A 19,111-nucleotide genomic window follows, 5' to 3' on the forward strand; every position below is an offset into this window, starting at 1 on the left:
GGGGGGGGGGTTGTCCATGCCTTGCAGGAAAGTTGCCGCACCCTCACACGTTAATACGCGTCCTGCACGCACGCCAAAGACGCGCACACACGCACAGTTCCTCCCATCAGCACCACAGTCTGGTGGGAGGACAGGGAGGGGAGGGAGGGAAGTTGTTTCTTTGTTGCTCAGGAATAGTTCATCTCCGTCAGCGGCTCCCATAAAATCAGGTCTCTGCATCCATTCACACACGTCTAGACTGCAGTAGGAAAGCCTTCTGAGAATGTTAGAGACATTGTTTCCATTCTAGTGGTCAAAAATAATCTAGTTTAAAAATTAAATTAGGAAATAAAACACCCCACTTGCTTGAGTCTGACTAAATAAATAAACACACACACACACACACACACACACATTCAAACTTGGTTTTATTATTTTAAATACTTAAAAAAAAAATCACCCTTCGCTTTAGGAAGGTAATCATTGGATGTACATCTACAGCTGATTGACTTTTGGAGTCAACCTCATTCAAGATGGCCACCGCAGCTAATCAACATTATGAGACACAAAAATGGCTCTAAATCAATCAGTTTTACAGTTATTCAGCTGTGTGTTAGCAGCTGAGCATTATCTCCAACGCATACTGTGAGAGCTACAGATTACGCAAGATTTTTTGCTTAAAACTCCGGCAGTAACTTTTGGTGTGAACCTCGTTTGTCTGTTAGCAAACTATTTCATAAACCACTTGTCAGATTTTAAATATACTTTCAGGAAATACTCCTTGGATAAACCTCTGCAGCTGATAAACATTTGGAGCCAACTAAACACAAGATGTCTGTCACAGTCAACTGACCTTAAAAAACAAAAAATGAGTATAATTCAGTTATTGTACAGATATTGAGTTAAAATTATGTGTGGTAGTAGCTGAGAGTAATTCACAACACATACTCAAAGCACAAATACTCAAAGATCTGTTTATAAAACGTTGCGATTAATTATTAAAGTCAACCCTGTCTATTAGCAAAATAACTCATGACCCACTGGGTGTAGTTTATGAAACTCTCAGAAAGTAATAACTAGATGTGCATTTACAGCTAAATAACCTTTGGAGTCATTCCAATTCAAGATGGATGTCATAGCTAATCGTCCGTAGCTTATGTTGCTGTCTGTGTACTGGATACTTCGCAGTGTTGCATTCACATCTTCTAGCAGACTTTCAGAGGGTACTTTGTCACTTAGCCTTGGGAAGGGGTGCAGGTCATATGTATCTAGCTTAATCACAATCTTACTTGTCAGGTCAGCTGCCCTCGTAAACCTTGTAAATGGCGTTATGCGCAAATATTTTTCGATATTGCACGATCTTGTCTCTGAGTTTGTGGTGAAAAAGACTCAGCTACTGCCACTCCAAATGTTAGCTCAACATCTGTACCTGTGACTAAGTTCCAGACATTTTTGTGTTGGCTAAGGTTATTCAGCAGTGGCAGCCATCTTGAACTGGATTGACTCCAAAAGTTAATGAGGTGTAGATGTATATACAATGTTTTTTTTCTAAGAGTTTCATTGAAATCCATCCAGTGGTTCATGAGATATTCTGCTTACAGATAGATGTTTATTCTGTTTGGTCTGCCATGTCATATTTTTGGAGCCAGATGCTGTCCATATCCCAAAGTACGTAATAGCAGGATGTAAGATGCAGGCAGGCAAAGCATACATGGGACACCATAACCATAAGTGGCTGGGATATTATACAGGAACTTCTGTACCGAGTATGGACTGGAAGTCCCACAGTCAAAGTGGGAGAGTCCAACAAGGGTGTTGGAGAATGACAGGGCTAAGATACTGTGGGACTTCCAGATCCAGACTGACAAACAGGTGATGGCTAACCAACTGGACATTGTGGTGATAGATAAGATGCAGAAGAAAGCAGAGGTGATAGATGTAGCAGTCCCAGGAGGCTGGAATATCAGGAAGAAGGAGCACGAGAAGCTGGAGAAATACTTAGGGCTGAAAGAGGAAATAGAGAAGTTAACAAGGCCTCAGTGGTACCAGTGGTCATCGAAGCACTCAGTGCTGTGACCCCCAAACTAGAAGAGTGGCTCCAACAGATCCCAGGAATAACCTCAGAGATCTCTGTCCAGAAGAGCGCAGTCCTTGGAAGAACTAATAATGAGTAGAACCATCAAGCTTCCAGACCTCTGGTAGAGAACCTGAGCTTAAAGTGAAGGTGGAACCGCCCATGTGGAACAAATAGGGCGAGATGGGAGTAAAATGAATATATATGAACCCAAACCCATGCACCACCTGGATTGACTACAGAAAATGACTCGATGCCCCGCACATGGATACTGGAGTGCTTGAAGCTGTACAACATCAACAGGACACTAAGAACCTTTATTGTGAACTCAATGGAAATGTGGAAGACAACTCTAGAGGCCAATTCAAAGCCAATTGCACAAGTCAGCATCAAATGCGGCATATACTAAGGTGATGCTCTGTCCCCACTCCTGTTCCTCATGGACCTGAACCCCCTCAGCCAGATCATTGCAAAGATTAGCTATGGATACTGGTTCCAAAGTGGAACAGTCATCAGTTAGCTCGTCTACATGGATGACATCAAATTGTATGCCAAAAGTGAGTGAGACATCAACTCACTGATCCACCTCACCAGATTATACAGCAAGGGTATTGGAATGTCATTATGACTTGATAAATGTAGCCGAATGGTATCCGAGACAGGCAAGGTGATCACAAATGAAGGGGTTGAACTACTTGAAGACAGCATTCCAGATGTCCAGGACAGCTACAAGTACCTTGGTATACCATAGACAAATGGCAACCAGGATGAGGCCCCAAGGAAGTCAGCCACAACCAAGTACCTACAGACAGGTAGACAGGTCCTGAAGAGCCAGCTAAATAGTAAGAACAAAGTCCAAGCCATCAATACATATGCAGTGGCAGTCATTAGATTCCCTGCTGGTATAATAACCTGGACAAAGGAGGAGATAGAAGCCACTGACACCAAGACATGAAAGGTCCTCACAATGCATGGAGGGTTTTCACCCTAAGTCTAGCACCCTGAGACTGTCCATTAAGAGAAAGGAGGAAGGCAGAGGACTCGTGAGCATCAGAGCCACGATACAGGATGAAACAACCAAGATCCTGGAGGACATTGGGGAGTAAGCCCCTAATGATGATCTGCTAAGTGAATGTCTCAGGCAGCAGAAACCCAATGTGGAAGAGAAGAAAGAGGAACCCTCATGGAAAGATAAGCTCCTGCACGGCATGTACCACCGACAGAATAAGGAAGTGGCTGACATCAACAAATCATACCAGTGGCTAGAAAAGACAGCACAGAGGCACTAATCATGGCAGCACAGGAGCAATAGAGGCTGGGGTCTATCATACCAGGCAGGAGCCAAGATGCAGGCTGTGTAAATATGCTCCTGAGACAGTACAGTACAGCACATAACAGCAGGATGTAAGATTCAGGCAAGCAAAGCATACATGGAATGTAATAATCAAGTGGCTGGAATAGTGTACAGGAACATCTGTACCTGTGGGAAACTCCACCAAGGGTGGTCGAGAATGATAGGGCCAAGATACTATGGGACTTCCAAGTCAACACTGACAAACAGGTGATGGCTAACCAACCAGACATTGTGGTTATGGATAAAATACAGAAGAAAGCGTAGGTGATAGATGTAGCAGTCCCAAGTGACTGTAACATCAGGAAGAAGGAACATAAGAAGCTGGACAAATACCAAGGGCTGAAAGAGGAAATAGAGAAGTTGTGGAAAGTCAAAGCCTCAGTGGTACCAGTGGTCATCGAAGCACTCAGTGCTGTGACCCCCAAACTGGAAGAGTGACTTCAACAGATCCCAGGAACAACCTCAGAGATCTCTGTCCAGAAGAGCGCAGTCCCAGGAACAGCTACGATACTGAAGAGACCCTCAGACTTCCAGGCCTCTGACAGAGGACCCGAGCTTGAAGAAAAGTGGAACCACCCAGGTTGGACACTTAAAATAAATAAATAAATAAATATATATATTGGTCATAAATGTAAAAACTGGCCATCAGCTACTCTGGTTTTAAAAGATCTGTATCAGCAATAGAAAATACCCATATCGATTGAACTCATATTTTTAGCCACTATATTTGGTATTATTTAGCTTCCACAGTACGTTGCACGTCATTGTACATCACTTTATGCGAGTCACTTCTTCCAAGATAATGGCCTTATTGACCCTTGTTTGCCTCATTGTGACCCACAACTGGACTCAGCTTCTTTGTCATCAGTGCCCAGTGAGACATCAGGTTTCAGGCGGTGACTGACACGGTCCTCTCAGTGTCGGAGCTGATGTCACTCACAGTGTGACAGACTGGTCCCAGAGCAGCATCGCTGAGCTTTTTCTCTTCTCTTTAAGCCTAATTACATCGTCTCAGAATGAGGTACTTTCTTTAATCACTGACTTTTCTTAAATGTATAACAAAACTAACATTTAGTTGATATAACATTTAGTAGCTGATTCAGCATTCACACCATTTCTTTCCTGTTTTTTGATTTCTTGGACTTTTGTATATTTGTGTTACTTTAACTGTTCATGTATCTCATCATTCAGCTCATTTGAAAATGGATGCTATGGCTTTTGTAACTTTTGTACGTTTTAAACAATGTAACTTTGTTTAGAAGGTTTTTCCCCATCAAAACAGACTGAGATCTCGTCAGTTCTTTCAAAAACATTGCTCTCTTTGACAGGCTGTTTTTGTCTTATGCCTCTTTTAGTTTTCAGCTTTTGTTTCGCTAGTTTTGGCCTTAACTAATGTTTTGCAAGTTTTAGTTTCTAGTTAGCTTTTTGATACTAGCTTTTGACACTTTTAGCTAACCTTTTGATATACTTAGTTAGCCCTTTGCTGCTTTTATTTTTTTCTAAAATTTTGCTACTTTAGCTTTTAGCTAGCCTGCTACTACTTTGGTAACTTTTGCTGCTTTTAGTTAGCATTTTTCTTCTTTAGATAGAAGGTTGTGTGATCTTTTGTTTTTGTTTTTTCTGTTAAAGTAGGTTTACGTTCTGTGTTTGCAACAAAAGATTCCCAACAAACACTCTTTAGTACTCTCTTAACAGGTCTGCACATCTCTTCTTGTTACAGAGCAGTAGCCATGTCTTCCAGCTCAGCAATGGTGCGGATCCTGATAAAAGGCGGGAAGGTAGTAAACGACGACTGCACCCAGGAGGCTGATGTTTACATCGAGAACGGCATCATCCAGCAGGTGGGGAAGGAGCTGATGATCCCAGGAGGGGCCAAGGTGATCGACGCCTCGGGGAAACTGGTGCTTCCTGGGGGCATCGACACCAGCGTTCACCTGGAGGAGACCTTCATGAATGCCGTGACGGCAGACGATTACTACAGCGGCACCAAGGTAATATCCTTCTCGGTAATCTCATGTTATCACTCTTTTTAAAAAATAACAGCCTTGATTAGATTCAGATTTTTAGCATTATGTCATTAAGAAATGAGTGCACTGTTTCTCTAGATTTAATATGACTTTCACTAAACATCCCTTTGATTTTTTTTTTTTTTTAATTTTACAGATAATCACAAATGTGTAAACAGATACTGTTGTCAATTTTAGCCAAGTTGTCAGTGATATTTCTTTTTTATTGATTTTCATCCCATCCAGTGGTTCATGAGATATTTTGCTTACAGGCAGATGTTTTCTTGTTTTTGTTTTTGGTGCCGCCATGTCATATTTTTGGAGCCAGAGGCTGTCCCCCCCCCACACACACACACAAAATGGCTAACAGGCTATCACAGTGACATGACACTTTTTAAAAGCTTTTTAAACTAATTAAAATGAAACGTGTTGAGAAAAAATACATATTTTACCATAAAACAGTAAGGTAAGACCTACATGAATCAACAAAAAGTAACACTTAAAAAATCATCCGAGTTGTATTTTTTTATTTTATTTTTTGTCAGAAAAATGCCCCATTTATTTTCCTGGAGTGGCTTAAAAATTGTACTGCAGGCAGCCAATAGGGAGTGTTCGTTCTTTGTAGCTTTCTGGGTCGTGTTTTTGGTAATAGTATATATCAATGGTTTCCACTTCACCTTCAGTGCTCTGTAAAACTGGTCTTGATCAAGCTCTAGGGTGCAAAACTTTGATAAGTCAAATGAAGTGTAATTTCAATAGATCTTGGTTATTTGGGGGTGACATAGTGGTGCAGTGGTTAGAACCGTCACCTCCCAGCAAGAAGGTTGCAGGATCACTTCCAAGCTGTGGTAACGTTTGTAAGTTCTTCCTGTGCACACGTGGGTTTCCTCCCACAGACTAAAAACGTGCATGTTATGTTAACTGTAACTTGTCCCTGAGTGAGAGAGTGAATGGTTGTTTGTCTCTATTGCCCCTTTTCCACCGGCTCTAAAGGTCCCGGCTCCACTCTACTATGCTTGCTTTGCGTGCGTTTCCACTGGCATTTTTTTAGGCCGGTCCCTGCTTTTTTGGTCCCTGCTTTGGAGTAGGGCCAGCCGGGCCGGCCCTGCTTTCGTGGGCGGCGCCAGCTTAGCTCCTGTTCACTCATTGGTCGTGGGTGTGACCAGATGCAAGCATAAAGAGCGAAGGTAAGAATATAAACAACAGCGTTAGCTTACCCTGCAACGTTTCTGCCGTCTGTCCCCCAGCTGAAGGCGCTGTAAAGCCTGAAATCTCCGGCGGATAACAGCTGTCCAACAATCTCGGCATCCAGAGCATTTCTTCCACTGCGCCTCTCTTCCTGAAGTCTCAGGAGAATCCCCATGAGTTTAAAAAATAGCAACAACTCAGGGCCAACTTTGTCCATAGCGCTTCCGTTGTCTCCACAAATGACACCAAGTTTCGGTAGCGCACCCCCGTCCCCGCAACACAATATACCTCTGGATATACCTCTACAACTGATTAAGTGTTGGAGCCCATCCTATTCAAGATGACTGCCACTAAAGAACAGAAAAATGTAAAATGAGCTTTTACACATTTTATGTGTAAGTAGCTGAGAGTCATTAACGACACATATTCTGGGCACTAACAGATTGTACAGGAACTTTGTTTCAATTTTTACCAGTGATTATTTACTGCGATCTCTGCCTGTCTGTTAGTAAAACATACCTAAACTACACCACATATACTTCAAGCACTACCAGAATGTGCATGCTCTCTCGGTAGTGCATGAGAGTCATTTACAAGGTTTGACCAAAACAGCTACAGCTTATTTCTCATAATAGGATGAAATTGAATTGAAAACTTTGGCCTGGAGGGTAGTGGGTGGATTCATTCCTTCAAGGAATATTAGATCTTTAACCTTTATAGATTATATTGTAAAGTTTTTAGTGACTTTTAGCCGTGAAAAGAGCTATATAAATAAACTTGATTTACCTACAAACTGAAGCTGCTCAAAAAAAAATATGCACAGCAGGTAAGATTTTATACACAGAACTGCACCTTAAAAGATCTGAGCTGATGTGAACTGAGGGGTGTGGGCTGCTGTGACTGAACAGACCCTGAGACATGAGCGATATTGTCTGCTGCTCCATCACTCGCCTCCCTCTCTGTTTCCCTCCTGGCCCCTCCCTGCCCACTCTGCTGCCATCAGAAGAATCCCAGAGAGAAGCGCAGCTCATTGTATGTTTCCATGGATACCGAGGGGCTGCTGCAAAGACTGCCGCAAAGCCTTTTTACTTCCGCCATTGTGCTGGGAAACAATGGTCCTGGGAGCCACACCCCTCTCCCACCCGTCCTCCCTCACACTCAGCTGCCTCCAGGGTCAGCTGGCAAATGCTCAGTGAAGCACACACTTACACACAAAACACACTCCGTTTTCAGAATGATTTAGTCTGTGTGTTTGTTTGTCTCTACCATTAGCAGAGCATGACACTCTCAGAAAGTAATCAATGGGATGTGCATCTCCAGCTGCTCTACTTTTAGAGCCAGTCTGATTCAAGATTAGCAACCTTGGCAAACACAAAATTGGATATAACTCAGTCGGCTTTACAGATATTGAGCTAAAATTTGGTGTAGTAGTAGCTGAGAGTCATCCTCCACACACATTGTACTTCGAGCACTAACCACTGCGTCGACACACTGCAGGCTAATCAAGGCTAATGCTAACAGTCGCAGCTTGTTAGTGATTTTCAGATTTGGTGAAAATGCCTTTCATTATCTAGACGTCTCTAATATAGATGTCTCATCTCCTCTGTCTGAGCTGTGGGGCTGAGAAATGATGAGAAAATGTGAACTGATCCTTTATAAAAAAAAAACCCTTTAAGTCTAAATATGAAACGTCTTAAAGATATGTTGTAAATCACATGAATGCCACATTTCAGCTGTTCTAATGTTGTGTAGCTTAGTTTTAATATTTCCAAACTACAACTACAAAATTAGTTGTTCTGTACAAAAATATTTTGTAGGTGATAATAATTCATAGTTTTAGTATATTAAAGGTTATTATATAGTTATAGATGCAGTCTGCAGTTGTGCAAAAAGACACAGTACAACAAAAAACTGTAACAAATGCATGTAATTAGCCAAAACTAGCAAAATACTGTATATACTGTATTCTTTTTATACAGTGACCACAATGTGAAGTATTGAGTGAACATTTCAAACAGCCATACTCTGAGAGCTTAAATATCACTTAGCGTCTTGCAGTATCAAAAATTGACGTTTAAGGTTTCTTATAAGGTTTGACCAAAACAGCTGCAACTCCATCATTTCTGAATATAAGATGATCTTAGTCTAAAACTCTGGCATGAAAAGTGTCAAGCAAAATGTAATCCTTCAAGGAATGCTAGGCATTAATTTTATTTTTTTATTGAAATTTTGGTAGTAATACAAAATACAGCCTGGTACAAATTGGGTACTTACCTGGTACTTTTATTGGATTCACCTGGTATGTACCTGCCTAATACTTACCTTGTACTTTGTTCATATCTGGTACTTAATTGGTACTTATTTTGTACGTAGCTGGTACTTACCTGGCATGTACCAGGGGGATTGTGTACTGATACTAACATTTTTTATTTCATCAGTACTTTAATTATCAGTTTAAGAATGAAATGAACTGCCTTGTGTTGATATGAGCACATGACAAATTAAACAAGAAGAATAAACTTGACTTTAAAGCAGATTTTTCATTATTTTTTTCGAAACATGAAGCCAATTAAATACTGACAGAATGGACACAGCTCCTGCAGCAGGTAGAAACTGTAAAACCTTCTGTGTTTATGGTCATAGTAAGGACAAGACTTTTTTCTCTTATGTTGAGACAAGATGAAGTTGCAGCCATTTTGGACAAAACTTGAAAATAAGATTTTACACAATATTGTGATATTTTGCTTAATCTTGCATGATCTGTTTATGCTTAGAGTATGTTCTGTGAATGACTCTCAGCTACTACTACCAAAGATTAGCTCAATATTTGTAAAACTGACTGAGTTATAACTATTTTTGTATTGGCTAAGATTGACCAGCTGTGGCAGCCATCTTGAACTGAGGTGACTTCAAAAGTTAATCAGTTGTAGAAGTAGATCCATTGATTACTTTCTGAGAATTTCATTAAAAACTTGTTAATTAGTCCACAAGTTATTTTGCTAAAAGACAGAAACATAATCACACACAGACAGACAAACATTACTGCCTGCCTTCACCTTGAGCAGGCAGGTGACAAATACGCCAAAATAAATTAGTCTACTTTAACAACTGTTATGCCACAAAATATAGAAAAAAAATGCTAAGAGCTGTTTTTTTATTTATTTTATCCAGGCTGCTTTAGCTGGAGGCACAACAATGGTGATCGGGCACGTTCTGCCAGAGAAAAACGAGTCTTTGCTGGAAGCCTATGAGAAGTGTCGCAGCTCAGCGGACTCGAAATCCTGCTGTGACTATGCTCTGCACATGGGAATTACGTGGTGGGGACCCAAGGTACTGAAACACAACATCTCCCTGTTCTAATACTCCTTACTGTTCACTTGTTATTTTCACCTCATTGTGTTAATTAAACATAATGCCATCCAGAAGAAGTGAAAGGCTGCAAAGTTTGTTACTAAAAAGCTCAGGTCCAAAATCAACAACCTCTGTCTTGTCTGAGTTTAAAAGCAGAAAATTGAGAGTCATCCAGGTTTTGCTTGTAATCTAAGTGACTGATTGGATTCATCAGGTTTCATGGATAAATATAACTGAGTATCATCAACATAACAATGAAAATTTATCCTATGCTGTCTAATAACTATCTAATGAAAGCATATATAGAGTAAAGAGTATCAGTCCAAGCACTAAACCCTGAGGAACTCCATGATAAACTTTGGTGTATGAAGAAGATTCATTATTAACACAAACAAACTGGAATCTATCAGATAAATATGATTTAAACCTTTAAGAACTCCTTTCCACTTCCACTTTCTCCCACAGGTACAAGCTGAGATGGAGAAGCTAGTGCGAGAGGAAGGAGTGAATTCCTTCCAGATGTTCATGGCTTATAAGGACACCTTCATGCTTAGGGACAGCGAGCTCTTCCAGGCCCTGCAGCACTGTAAGGACATCGGAGCCGTGGCAAGGGTCCATGCTGAGAACGGGGAGCTGGTGGCCGAGGTGAGGGACCATTTGTGTGCAGTAGGACACTGTTAGTTTTTTTATATATATATGTATTTTTCATTTTCATTAATTTCATTCACTTTAATTGATTAAATGCATTTTTCCTTAAAGGAATGCATATTGCTCTCTTGATTTTATGCCAGAGGGTTAATGTAACATCTTATGATTGGAAGATGGAGTTATAAATGATGTCATGTGTGATCTTTTGCAATACTGCAAGATCTTGAAAGTTGTGTTAGCGCTCACCTACTTGCATGCCAAAGTTTAAAAAAAAAATGTTGTGCAGTCTGTTACTGCTCAAAATACTGTATGTGTTGTGAAAGACTCTCAGTGATAATAAAAATAATAATAATAGTAATTTTTTCAAAGAAAACTTCACTTTTTCTCAGGGTGCAAAGGAAGCATTAGATCTGGGCATCAGTGGCCCAGAGGGGATTGAAATCAGCCGCCCTGAAGAGGTATGATACTTCTATTACTCAACCTCTGACTTTCTACATTGAATAAACTAATTCTTGTTTAATTCAGTAGTTTGATTTTTACCCCTGTGAGTACAATGTACTGAACAACTGCTTATTATTCATTATTTCTTTGCAGCTGGAAGCAGAGGCAACACACAGGGCAATTACAATCGCCAACAGGGTGAGTGACGTTTATCAGCCAAAAGACAAAAATTCAGTCAATAAACTTACACGTTCTGCTAAATATTTAGTTAGCATTGTCACCGTGAGCATGATATTATGCTAGCATTATTACGTCATGAACGCCTTTTTCAGTTTTACAGAGATACTAGCACTGCAGCTTTTACAGTGTCTTGAAAAAGTGTTCACACCAGTTGAACTTTTTCATGTTTTTGTCCCGTTACAACCACAAACTTCAAAGTATTTTAATGTGATTTTATGTGATAGAGCAGCACAAAGTGCATGATTGTGAAGTGGAGGGAAATGATGGATGGTTTTAATTTTTTTTTCATAAATAAAAATTTGAAAATCGTGGCGTGAAATTGAATTTAGCCCACTTTACTCCAATGCCCTGAACTGAAATCCAGAACAAACAGCTGCCTTCAGAGTCCACTTGTGTGTAATTTAGCTGTTCTGTGCAGGCCTCAGAGGTTTGTTACACTGCATTAGTGATCAATCAACATCACGAAGACCAAGGAACACACTAGGAAGGTCAGGAATAAAGTTGTTGAGAAGTTTAAAGGTAATCGGCCTCCCTGAGTCAATATTTTGTAAAACCTGTTGTGTTCCTTGGTCTTCTTGATGCTGTCTGATCACAAATGTTCCGTAACAAATCTCTGAGGCCTTCACAGAACAGCTGGATTTATGCTGGGATTAAATTACACACAGGTGGACTCTGGTTTTAGTTTGGGGGATCAGAGTAAAGGGGACTGAATACAAATGCTCGCCAGATTTTCATTTGTAAAAAAAAAAAAAAAAAAGTGTTGAAAACCATGCATTATTTTCCTTCCACTTCACAACAATGTTCTACTTTGTGTTGGTCAATCACAAAATCCCAGTAAAATACTTTGAAGTTTGTGGTTGTTCCGGGACAAAATGTGGACAAGTTCAAGGCGCTGTAATTTACAAATGGTTTCACACGTGTCATGTTTTTTTCTCTTTCAGGCTCACTGCCCGATTTATCTTGTCAGCGTGTCCAGCATGTCTGCAGGAGATGTAGTGGCTTCGGCCAAGATGCAAGGTGTGGCTACTGTTCCCCAGCGTTATCAGCAAGTCAAGAAGTTTGCACGCACAGATAGTCTTCAGTTCTGCACATGTCGCTGTTTTGTTGCTTTGCTTTTCTTTTTGTTACTACTTGACTGAAAGTGTTTCCAAATGTTCTGGTCCCAGGTAGGGTTGTTCATGGAGAAACGACCACGGCGCACGCTGTCCTGAATGGTATGCAGTACTATCATCAGGACTGGTGTCATGCTGCCGCCCACGTCACTGTGCCTCCTCTGCGTCTGGACCCCAGTACTCCAAACTACCTAATGAGTCTGCTGGGAAAGTGAGGAAGATTTTACAGATTCTCTCATCAGTTAGACATCTAGCGTTCTTTAAACGAATGCATATCGCCCGCTGCCTTTCGTGCCAGAGTTTGAGACAGATCATCTCATGTTGAGAAATGACAAAGCTGTAGCGGTTTTGGTCAAATCGGGAAAATTACATTATGCTATATTGCAAGATCTCATGCAAGTATGTGTTGTGAACGACTCTCAGCTACTACCACCCACCACGTCAAAATTTAGTTAATTAACTGTAAGCCTGACTTAATTATAACAGGGTTGTTTCCAAAGTTTTCAGCAAAGCTCTAGCACAATTAGAAGCACTTGGAGCATTTATTGTGACTCCCTCTCAGCTACAACCATGCCAAATGTTAGCACAATATCTGTAAAATTGACTGATTTATAGCCGTTTTGTGTTTTTAAGGCCAGTCGGCTGCGGAGGCCATCTTGAATTTGGTTGATTTCAAAAGTTAATCAATTGTAGATGTATATTTATTTATCATACCCTGAAAATTTCATTAACATCTGTCCAATGGTCCAAGACATATTTTGCTAACAGACAGACAGAGCTGACTCCAAATAGTTGATAGCAAAATTTTAAAGAAAGATCTTGCATAATCTGTTAGTGCTCGGAATAAGTGTTGGGGACCAGTCTCTGCTACTACCTCACTACGTTTTAGGTCACTATCTGTAAAATGGACTGAGCTACAGACAGTTAGCTGTGGCAACCATCTTAAATCAGGCTGTCTCCAAATGTTAAACAGTTGCAGATGAAGATGGAGTGATGACTTTTTTTGTGTTTCATCACAATCCACCCGCTGATTCCCGAGAAACTTTGATAACAATGCAGACACAAACACACACACGACAGGGACAAAAACATCATCACCTGTGGCAGCAGGTGATAATAATACCTCATGTGAGACTCTGTCACTGATGCAGGAATAAATGTTGTCTCTGCAGTGACAGTCTGAATGTTGTGGCATCAGACCACCGTCCTTTCACCATCAAACAGAAAGCAATGGGCAAGGATGATTTCACCAAGATCCCTCACGGCCTTCCTGGTATTCAGGACCGGATGAGCGTCATCTGGGAGAAAGGAGTGGTACGCATTTGTCTTTTTGTTTTCTCCAACCTAGTTTTCAGCTGTATTTGCAAACATGTTTTTTTTTTTTTTTAATATCTTTGTTGTAATTCCCAGATTGGAGGTAAAATAGACGAAAATCGCTTTGTTGCCGTCACAAGCTCAAATGCAGCCAAGATCTACAACCTTTACCCCCGGAAAGGCAGGATCATCCCCGGAGCAGATGCTGATGTGGTAGTCTGGGACCCTGAGGGATCCAAGTATGAACCTTAATGTGCACATTTATCGACCAGCTTGTCTCACTGCATCTAAAATCGCTGATCTCTGAGACTGATTGAAACCAGGGATGGGCAGAGATTTTTGAATATGTGAGGTAGAGTTGAAATGGGCAAATTGAAAGAATTATCACAACCGTCATGGATGTTTTTTCTCTCTTTTGCACCGACACTTGGTACTGCCTCACCAAATTGTTTTAAAAGGGCTTTTCCAAACTGGGGGGCTTTTTTTGATAAAACACCTACCGCCCAAAAAAAGAGAAACAACACAATCATCCAGCTTCTTTCTGCCATTGTACTTTGTTTTGAAAGAATTATAAAAAAATTAATTCTGTTTAGTGTGCCCCCTGCAAAAATGCTGGGTGCAGAATGACTTTGCTGAATTTTGCTGAAGAAAATGAAACTGAGTTGTCAAAGCAAATAGAAGCTGAACCCAATCTAAAAGCTAAATGTAGCAAAAGGCTGGCTAAAAGCTACAAATAGGTAATTGATAGCTAGAAGGTAAAAATGGCAAAGGGCTAGCTAAATGTATCAAAACCTTATTTAAAAGCAACAAATGGTTAACTATAAGTTAGAACTAACAAAAGCCTAGCTAAAAGCTAAATGTAGAAAAATGCTAGCTAAAAGCTTCAAAGGGCTAGCTTGATGCTAAAAGTAGCAAAAGGCTGGCAAAAAAGTTTAAGTAATAAAACACTAGCTAAAAGCTAAAAAAAAAAAACACTAGTTAAAAGCAGCTAAATGTTATCTAAAGGTTAAAAGTATAGCTAAAGATTGCAAAGGTTTAGTTAAAAAAACAAAAAGTAGCAAAACGGTAGCTAAATACTAAAAGTACCATAAGGAGACAAAAAGATAAATAAAGTACACTGAAGCAGATTTCAAAGAGGACAATGTTTTTAAAGGAATTAAAGAGATTTTAATATTATTTTTTTGTAATGGGAAAGTCTTTGTAAAGTCAAATATTTTGAAAAGTAAAAATGTTACAAAAAGTCATAGCACCCAACTTTTGAATGAGTTGAACATTAATTTATAAATAGCTGTAATAGCTCAAAGTATCCAGAAGTACGTTGTAGTTAGATTGTAAAAAAAAAAAATGTATGTAAAAAGGAAAAAACTGGAAAACAATTGTTTGAATTCTGAATCAGCATTTGCACAATAAATTCCCGGACAGCAAGATTAGCAGCAGCACATGTCTCTGCACCTGAAGCCTTTGCCTGATTAGAAAGTTTTTCAGCTGCAGGACTTGGGGTGAGTAAAGTAAACTTTAATTCAACCATGAGGACAGAGACATTTTTTAGTTGTGAGGAGCAGGAATCATTGCACAGTGGTCTTATGTTTGTAGAGGTGGCTGGTAGGCAGGGGGTTAGACTGGACCATTGGAACCATGATGGATGAGGCGAGCAGGTTTAGAACATTTGAATAGAAATCATATAATTACCAGATGAATTTGAAGAGTGTTTTTTACTTCAAATGCCCAATCCCTAAACTGAACAGATTATCTCTGCCTGCAGGACGATTTCAGTGGATAACCAGTTCCAGGGAGGTGATGTAAACCTGTACGAAGGCCTCCGCTGTCATGGCGTGCCCCTGGTTACCATCAGCCGTGGACGTCTGGTCTATGAAAATGGCATGTTCACATGTGCCGAGGGATCTGGGAAATTCTGCCCTTTGAGGACTTTCCCAGATTATCTTTACAAGAAGATGGTTCAGAGGGAAAAGGTATCAAACTGACTCATGTGATATTACAAGATATCACGTTCAGAGTTTGTGATCATACGTTCAGCTACTACCACACCCAATTTTAGTTCAGCATTGATAAAACTGAAGAGTTATAGCCATTGTTTGTTTGCTAAGGTCACTAAGTTATGGTAGCCATCTTGAATTGGGTTGACTCCAAAAGTTAATCAGTTGTAGACATGTATCCAATGATTACTTTGTGAAAGTTTCATTAAAATCTGTCCAGTGATTTATGAGAGATTCTGCTAACAGACAGGCAAACACACACTGACACTCTTTCGCCTTGTGGTAATAAGTTTTTTATTAGTTCTTTTAATAGTTTTCTTTAAACGTATAATAAATGCTTCATCCTTTACTTTTTTCACTCAACCTATTGTGTGTTTTTATGTATATTGATGCTTTGTTTGTGTTTGTTTTTTTCCCAAGAGCCAGGCAGTGAAAGCTGTTGAACGAGAACCCTATACGGGTGAAGTTGTTGCCGTAGTGAATTCAGGAAAGAGGGACTTGGGAGCCCCGGATCTGGACACCCCAACACGTCCGTGCACTCGACATGGGGGCGTGAGGGACCTCCACGAGTCCAGCTTCAGCCTTTCTGGTGAGGATTAGTTGACATGAAAAAAATCCAAGTTTATATTTTGTCGTGTTTGGTTGCTGAATCCTCATGATCTCGCTCCCTGCGGCTCCAGGCGCTCAGATCGACGACAACATTCCAAAGAGATCCTCGGCCAGGATCCTGGCTCCTCCTGGAGGCAGATCCAGCGGGATCTGGTAACCAAGCGGTCACATGAAGGCTGGGGGAGACGTTTGTTTTTTTCTGTCTGGAATCTTAGATCATGTGTACTTTTTTTTTATTTTTATCTTTTTTTAACTCCGCAGTTATTTAGGACTGTGAAACTGTTTTGCTATACCATAATAATCTTGAATGACAGGGGAATTATTTCTTTTGTGGTAATAGCAACCAGACAAGCGTTAATCGAATACGAGCAGCAGATAAAACGAATTGCTATTGATTTACTTTGGATCTTGTTAGAATAAAAACAAAGTAAATCTTACTCTTTGTGTTAGGAATATGAAAGTGATTCATGGTGTTACGATGCAATTGTGTTACCTCACTGTACAATACAATTTTGCACTTGTATCATGTACTATTTAGATGCCTTTTTACATAATTTAACGCCACAACATGTCTTTTTACCGCGAGCCACGTTGAATGAAAAGTAATTAAACATTACAAGGACATTAATATGCTAGGCACTGAACACATTGTTGCTATTGATTGAGTGGTAAAACAGATAAGCCGAGCTTTCTCATTTTCTTTGTAAATAGCATTGTTTGAGTTGGTTTATTTAGCTGATTGAGTTTACGTAGACGATTGAGGTTTCATCATTGTCAGGTTTGCATTTAAGATCATGTTTACACAGACTGGCTTCTTTCCCGCCCCAGTAAATGTGAATGAACCTCTGCTGTGATAAGACTGCTATATCAAGCACAACTACTGATTATGTCACCCAATGTTTTTGTGATCATACTCATCTCCAAAAGCAAAATGTCTCACTTTCCACAGCTAAGAACTCGAACATCCTCACATGTACTCTGCCACATCATCTGTGTTGATTGCTGTCATTTCTTTTTTCCTTTTTCTTTTTTACAACTTGGAGATGTATAACCCGACTGATACTTGTAATGTAGCATACCACTGTGAAGCACCTGTGGAAGGCGGAGGGATGGACGTTAAAGTTCCGATGTTGTTGCCAGGTATCTGCCCAGTATGTTCAGCAAGAACAGAAAAAGTCTTATACAGTTTTACGCTTTTTGTTGTTCTTTCTAATTTCTGTATTTTTTTTCTCATCTTGAGTTTGTAAGATCTGCATTTAAAATAAAGGCCCGGCATTCCTTGGACTGGCCCCATCACCCGTTGTGTTTCAGGGCAGAGTCTTAGAAGGTCAAATTGTGTTGAGAAAAGTTGGACTTACAGCCTTTTTAGTCAAACCTTACAAAAATATTGCAAAAAGGCACCCTCAGAGTATGTGTTGTGAATGACTCTCAGCTACTGCCACATTAAATTTTAGCTCAGTATCTGTAAAACAGATTGGTATAGCAATTTTTGTGTTTTCCAAGGTCAGTTGGCGGTGGCAGCCATCTTGAGTTTTAGATGTGCATCCAATGATCACTTTGGAGAGTTTTATCAAACTCTGGCCCGTGGTTTAGGTGATATTATGCTAACACTGCAGGTGTTATTGCTTTCACCTTCAGCAGCAGGTAATAAACACGTGAGTTACTGTCTGATTTTGTTTTGTTTTTTTGTTAAGTGTAAGTCAGGATTCTCACAACTCATTCATTTTTGATTTTCTGACCTAGCTCTCTTCTTGTTTTGCAACGCTCCAGTAAATCTTGCAGTGTCTTTCCCTTCCCAAATATACTTTGGTGCTGAACAACGAATTCCTCTTTCCTTTTGTTCTTGCAGCTTTTTATCACATGATTTAAGTGCAAATAAACAACAATGAATTCATAACTTGTGCTTTATTAGTCACTGATTAAGGTCAAATATAGTCACTTTATTTGACTAATGAAGATTTTGGGTCTTATTTAACCAGTAACCATTTTAGGTAGAATAGTAAACTAGTTAACATTTGTTAAATGCACTACTTAGCTAGTTAAGACAACATGTATCGACGTGTCAACTAGTGACCATATTAGTGTTTGCAAATCATGTAGTTCCATTTTTTTAGGTTGACTAGTGCGCACATTTGTCAGTCGCTAGTTGACTGTTAAATACTAAATGCGTATTAGTCTGGCAGTCACTAGTCGATTTACCATTTAAGTAGTTATCAAGTAAAAATTGAATTATGCTCATTTCACAGTCACTGCGGTCTAGCCAGCCCTCACGCGGTTTTCTCGTGCACGCGAACACGCGGTATTATGGTAGTCTCGTTTACAAGACGCCTTCAAAATAAAAGCGGATTCCTTAATCGTGTTAGTTTCAAAGACGGTGTATAGATGAAGGGACCGCTCATGTGCACCCGGAAGTGTAACATCATATTCTGTGTCACATATTAAGGCGTAACGCCGGTACCCCATGTCTCTACATCTATACACCGTCTTTGGAATTAACACGATTCAGAAGTCAGCTTTTGTTTTGAAAGCATCTGGTAAGTGATACTACCGTAATATCGCGTGTATTCGTGCACAAGAAAACCGCGTGAAGAGCTGGTTTGACCGTCTTTTTCGAAGTGGGGGTTGGCTTAGTCGACCAGTGAGCATTTTAGTGAACTAGTTAAATTCTTAGGTCGCACAAGTCGACTAATGTGCACAATTGGAGTATGTCAACTGGACGTAACTAGAATAGTGAGGATACAGAGTACATACATATAGTCTTCTTTTATCTAGCTGCTGATAAAGCACCCTTATGAGGTACT

The 19,111-nt window shown here is 40.1% G+C and overlaps 1 protein-coding gene across 2 annotated transcripts in view; it reads left to right on the forward strand.

The window, feature by feature from the left end:
* The window catches only part of dpysl5a (dihydropyrimidinase like 5a), a 17,439-nt gene extending 815 nt beyond the window's left edge, over positions 1–16,624 (forward strand). Inside the window, exons 1-13 of one of the 2 annotated variants that reach the window (XM_017421621.2) lie at positions 4,284–4,428; positions 5,128–5,398; positions 9,773–9,931; positions 10,418–10,597; positions 10,990–11,058; positions 11,195–11,239; positions 12,223–12,298; positions 12,448–12,604; positions 13,566–13,707; positions 13,804–13,946; positions 15,470–15,677; positions 16,122–16,290; positions 16,382–16,624. In XM_017421621.2, the coding sequence (XP_017277110.1) occupies positions 4,424–4,428; positions 5,128–5,398; positions 9,773–9,931; positions 10,418–10,597; positions 10,990–11,058; positions 11,195–11,239; positions 12,223–12,298; positions 12,448–12,604; positions 13,566–13,707; positions 13,804–13,946; positions 15,470–15,677; positions 16,122–16,290; positions 16,382–16,467 (1,710 nt within the window). In that variant the 5' untranslated portion in view covers positions 4,284–4,423 and the 3' untranslated portion in view covers positions 16,468–16,624. Of the gene's footprint in view, positions 1–4,283; positions 4,429–5,127; positions 5,399–9,772; positions 9,932–10,417; positions 10,598–10,989; positions 11,059–11,194; positions 11,240–12,222; positions 12,299–12,447; positions 12,605–13,565; positions 13,708–13,803; positions 13,947–15,469; positions 15,678–16,121; positions 16,291–16,381 lie in introns of those variants that run through there. The other variant, XM_017421622.3, reaches the window with a different exon arrangement.
* Positions 16,625–19,111: the final 2,487 nt, after the last annotated feature.

The sequence above is a fragment of the Kryptolebias marmoratus genome, linkage group LG10 (genome assembly GCF_001649575.2).
Source record: "Kryptolebias marmoratus isolate JLee-2015 linkage group LG10, ASM164957v2, whole genome shotgun sequence".
Lineage (NCBI taxonomy): Eukaryota > Metazoa > Chordata > Actinopteri > Cyprinodontiformes > Rivulidae > Kryptolebias > Kryptolebias marmoratus.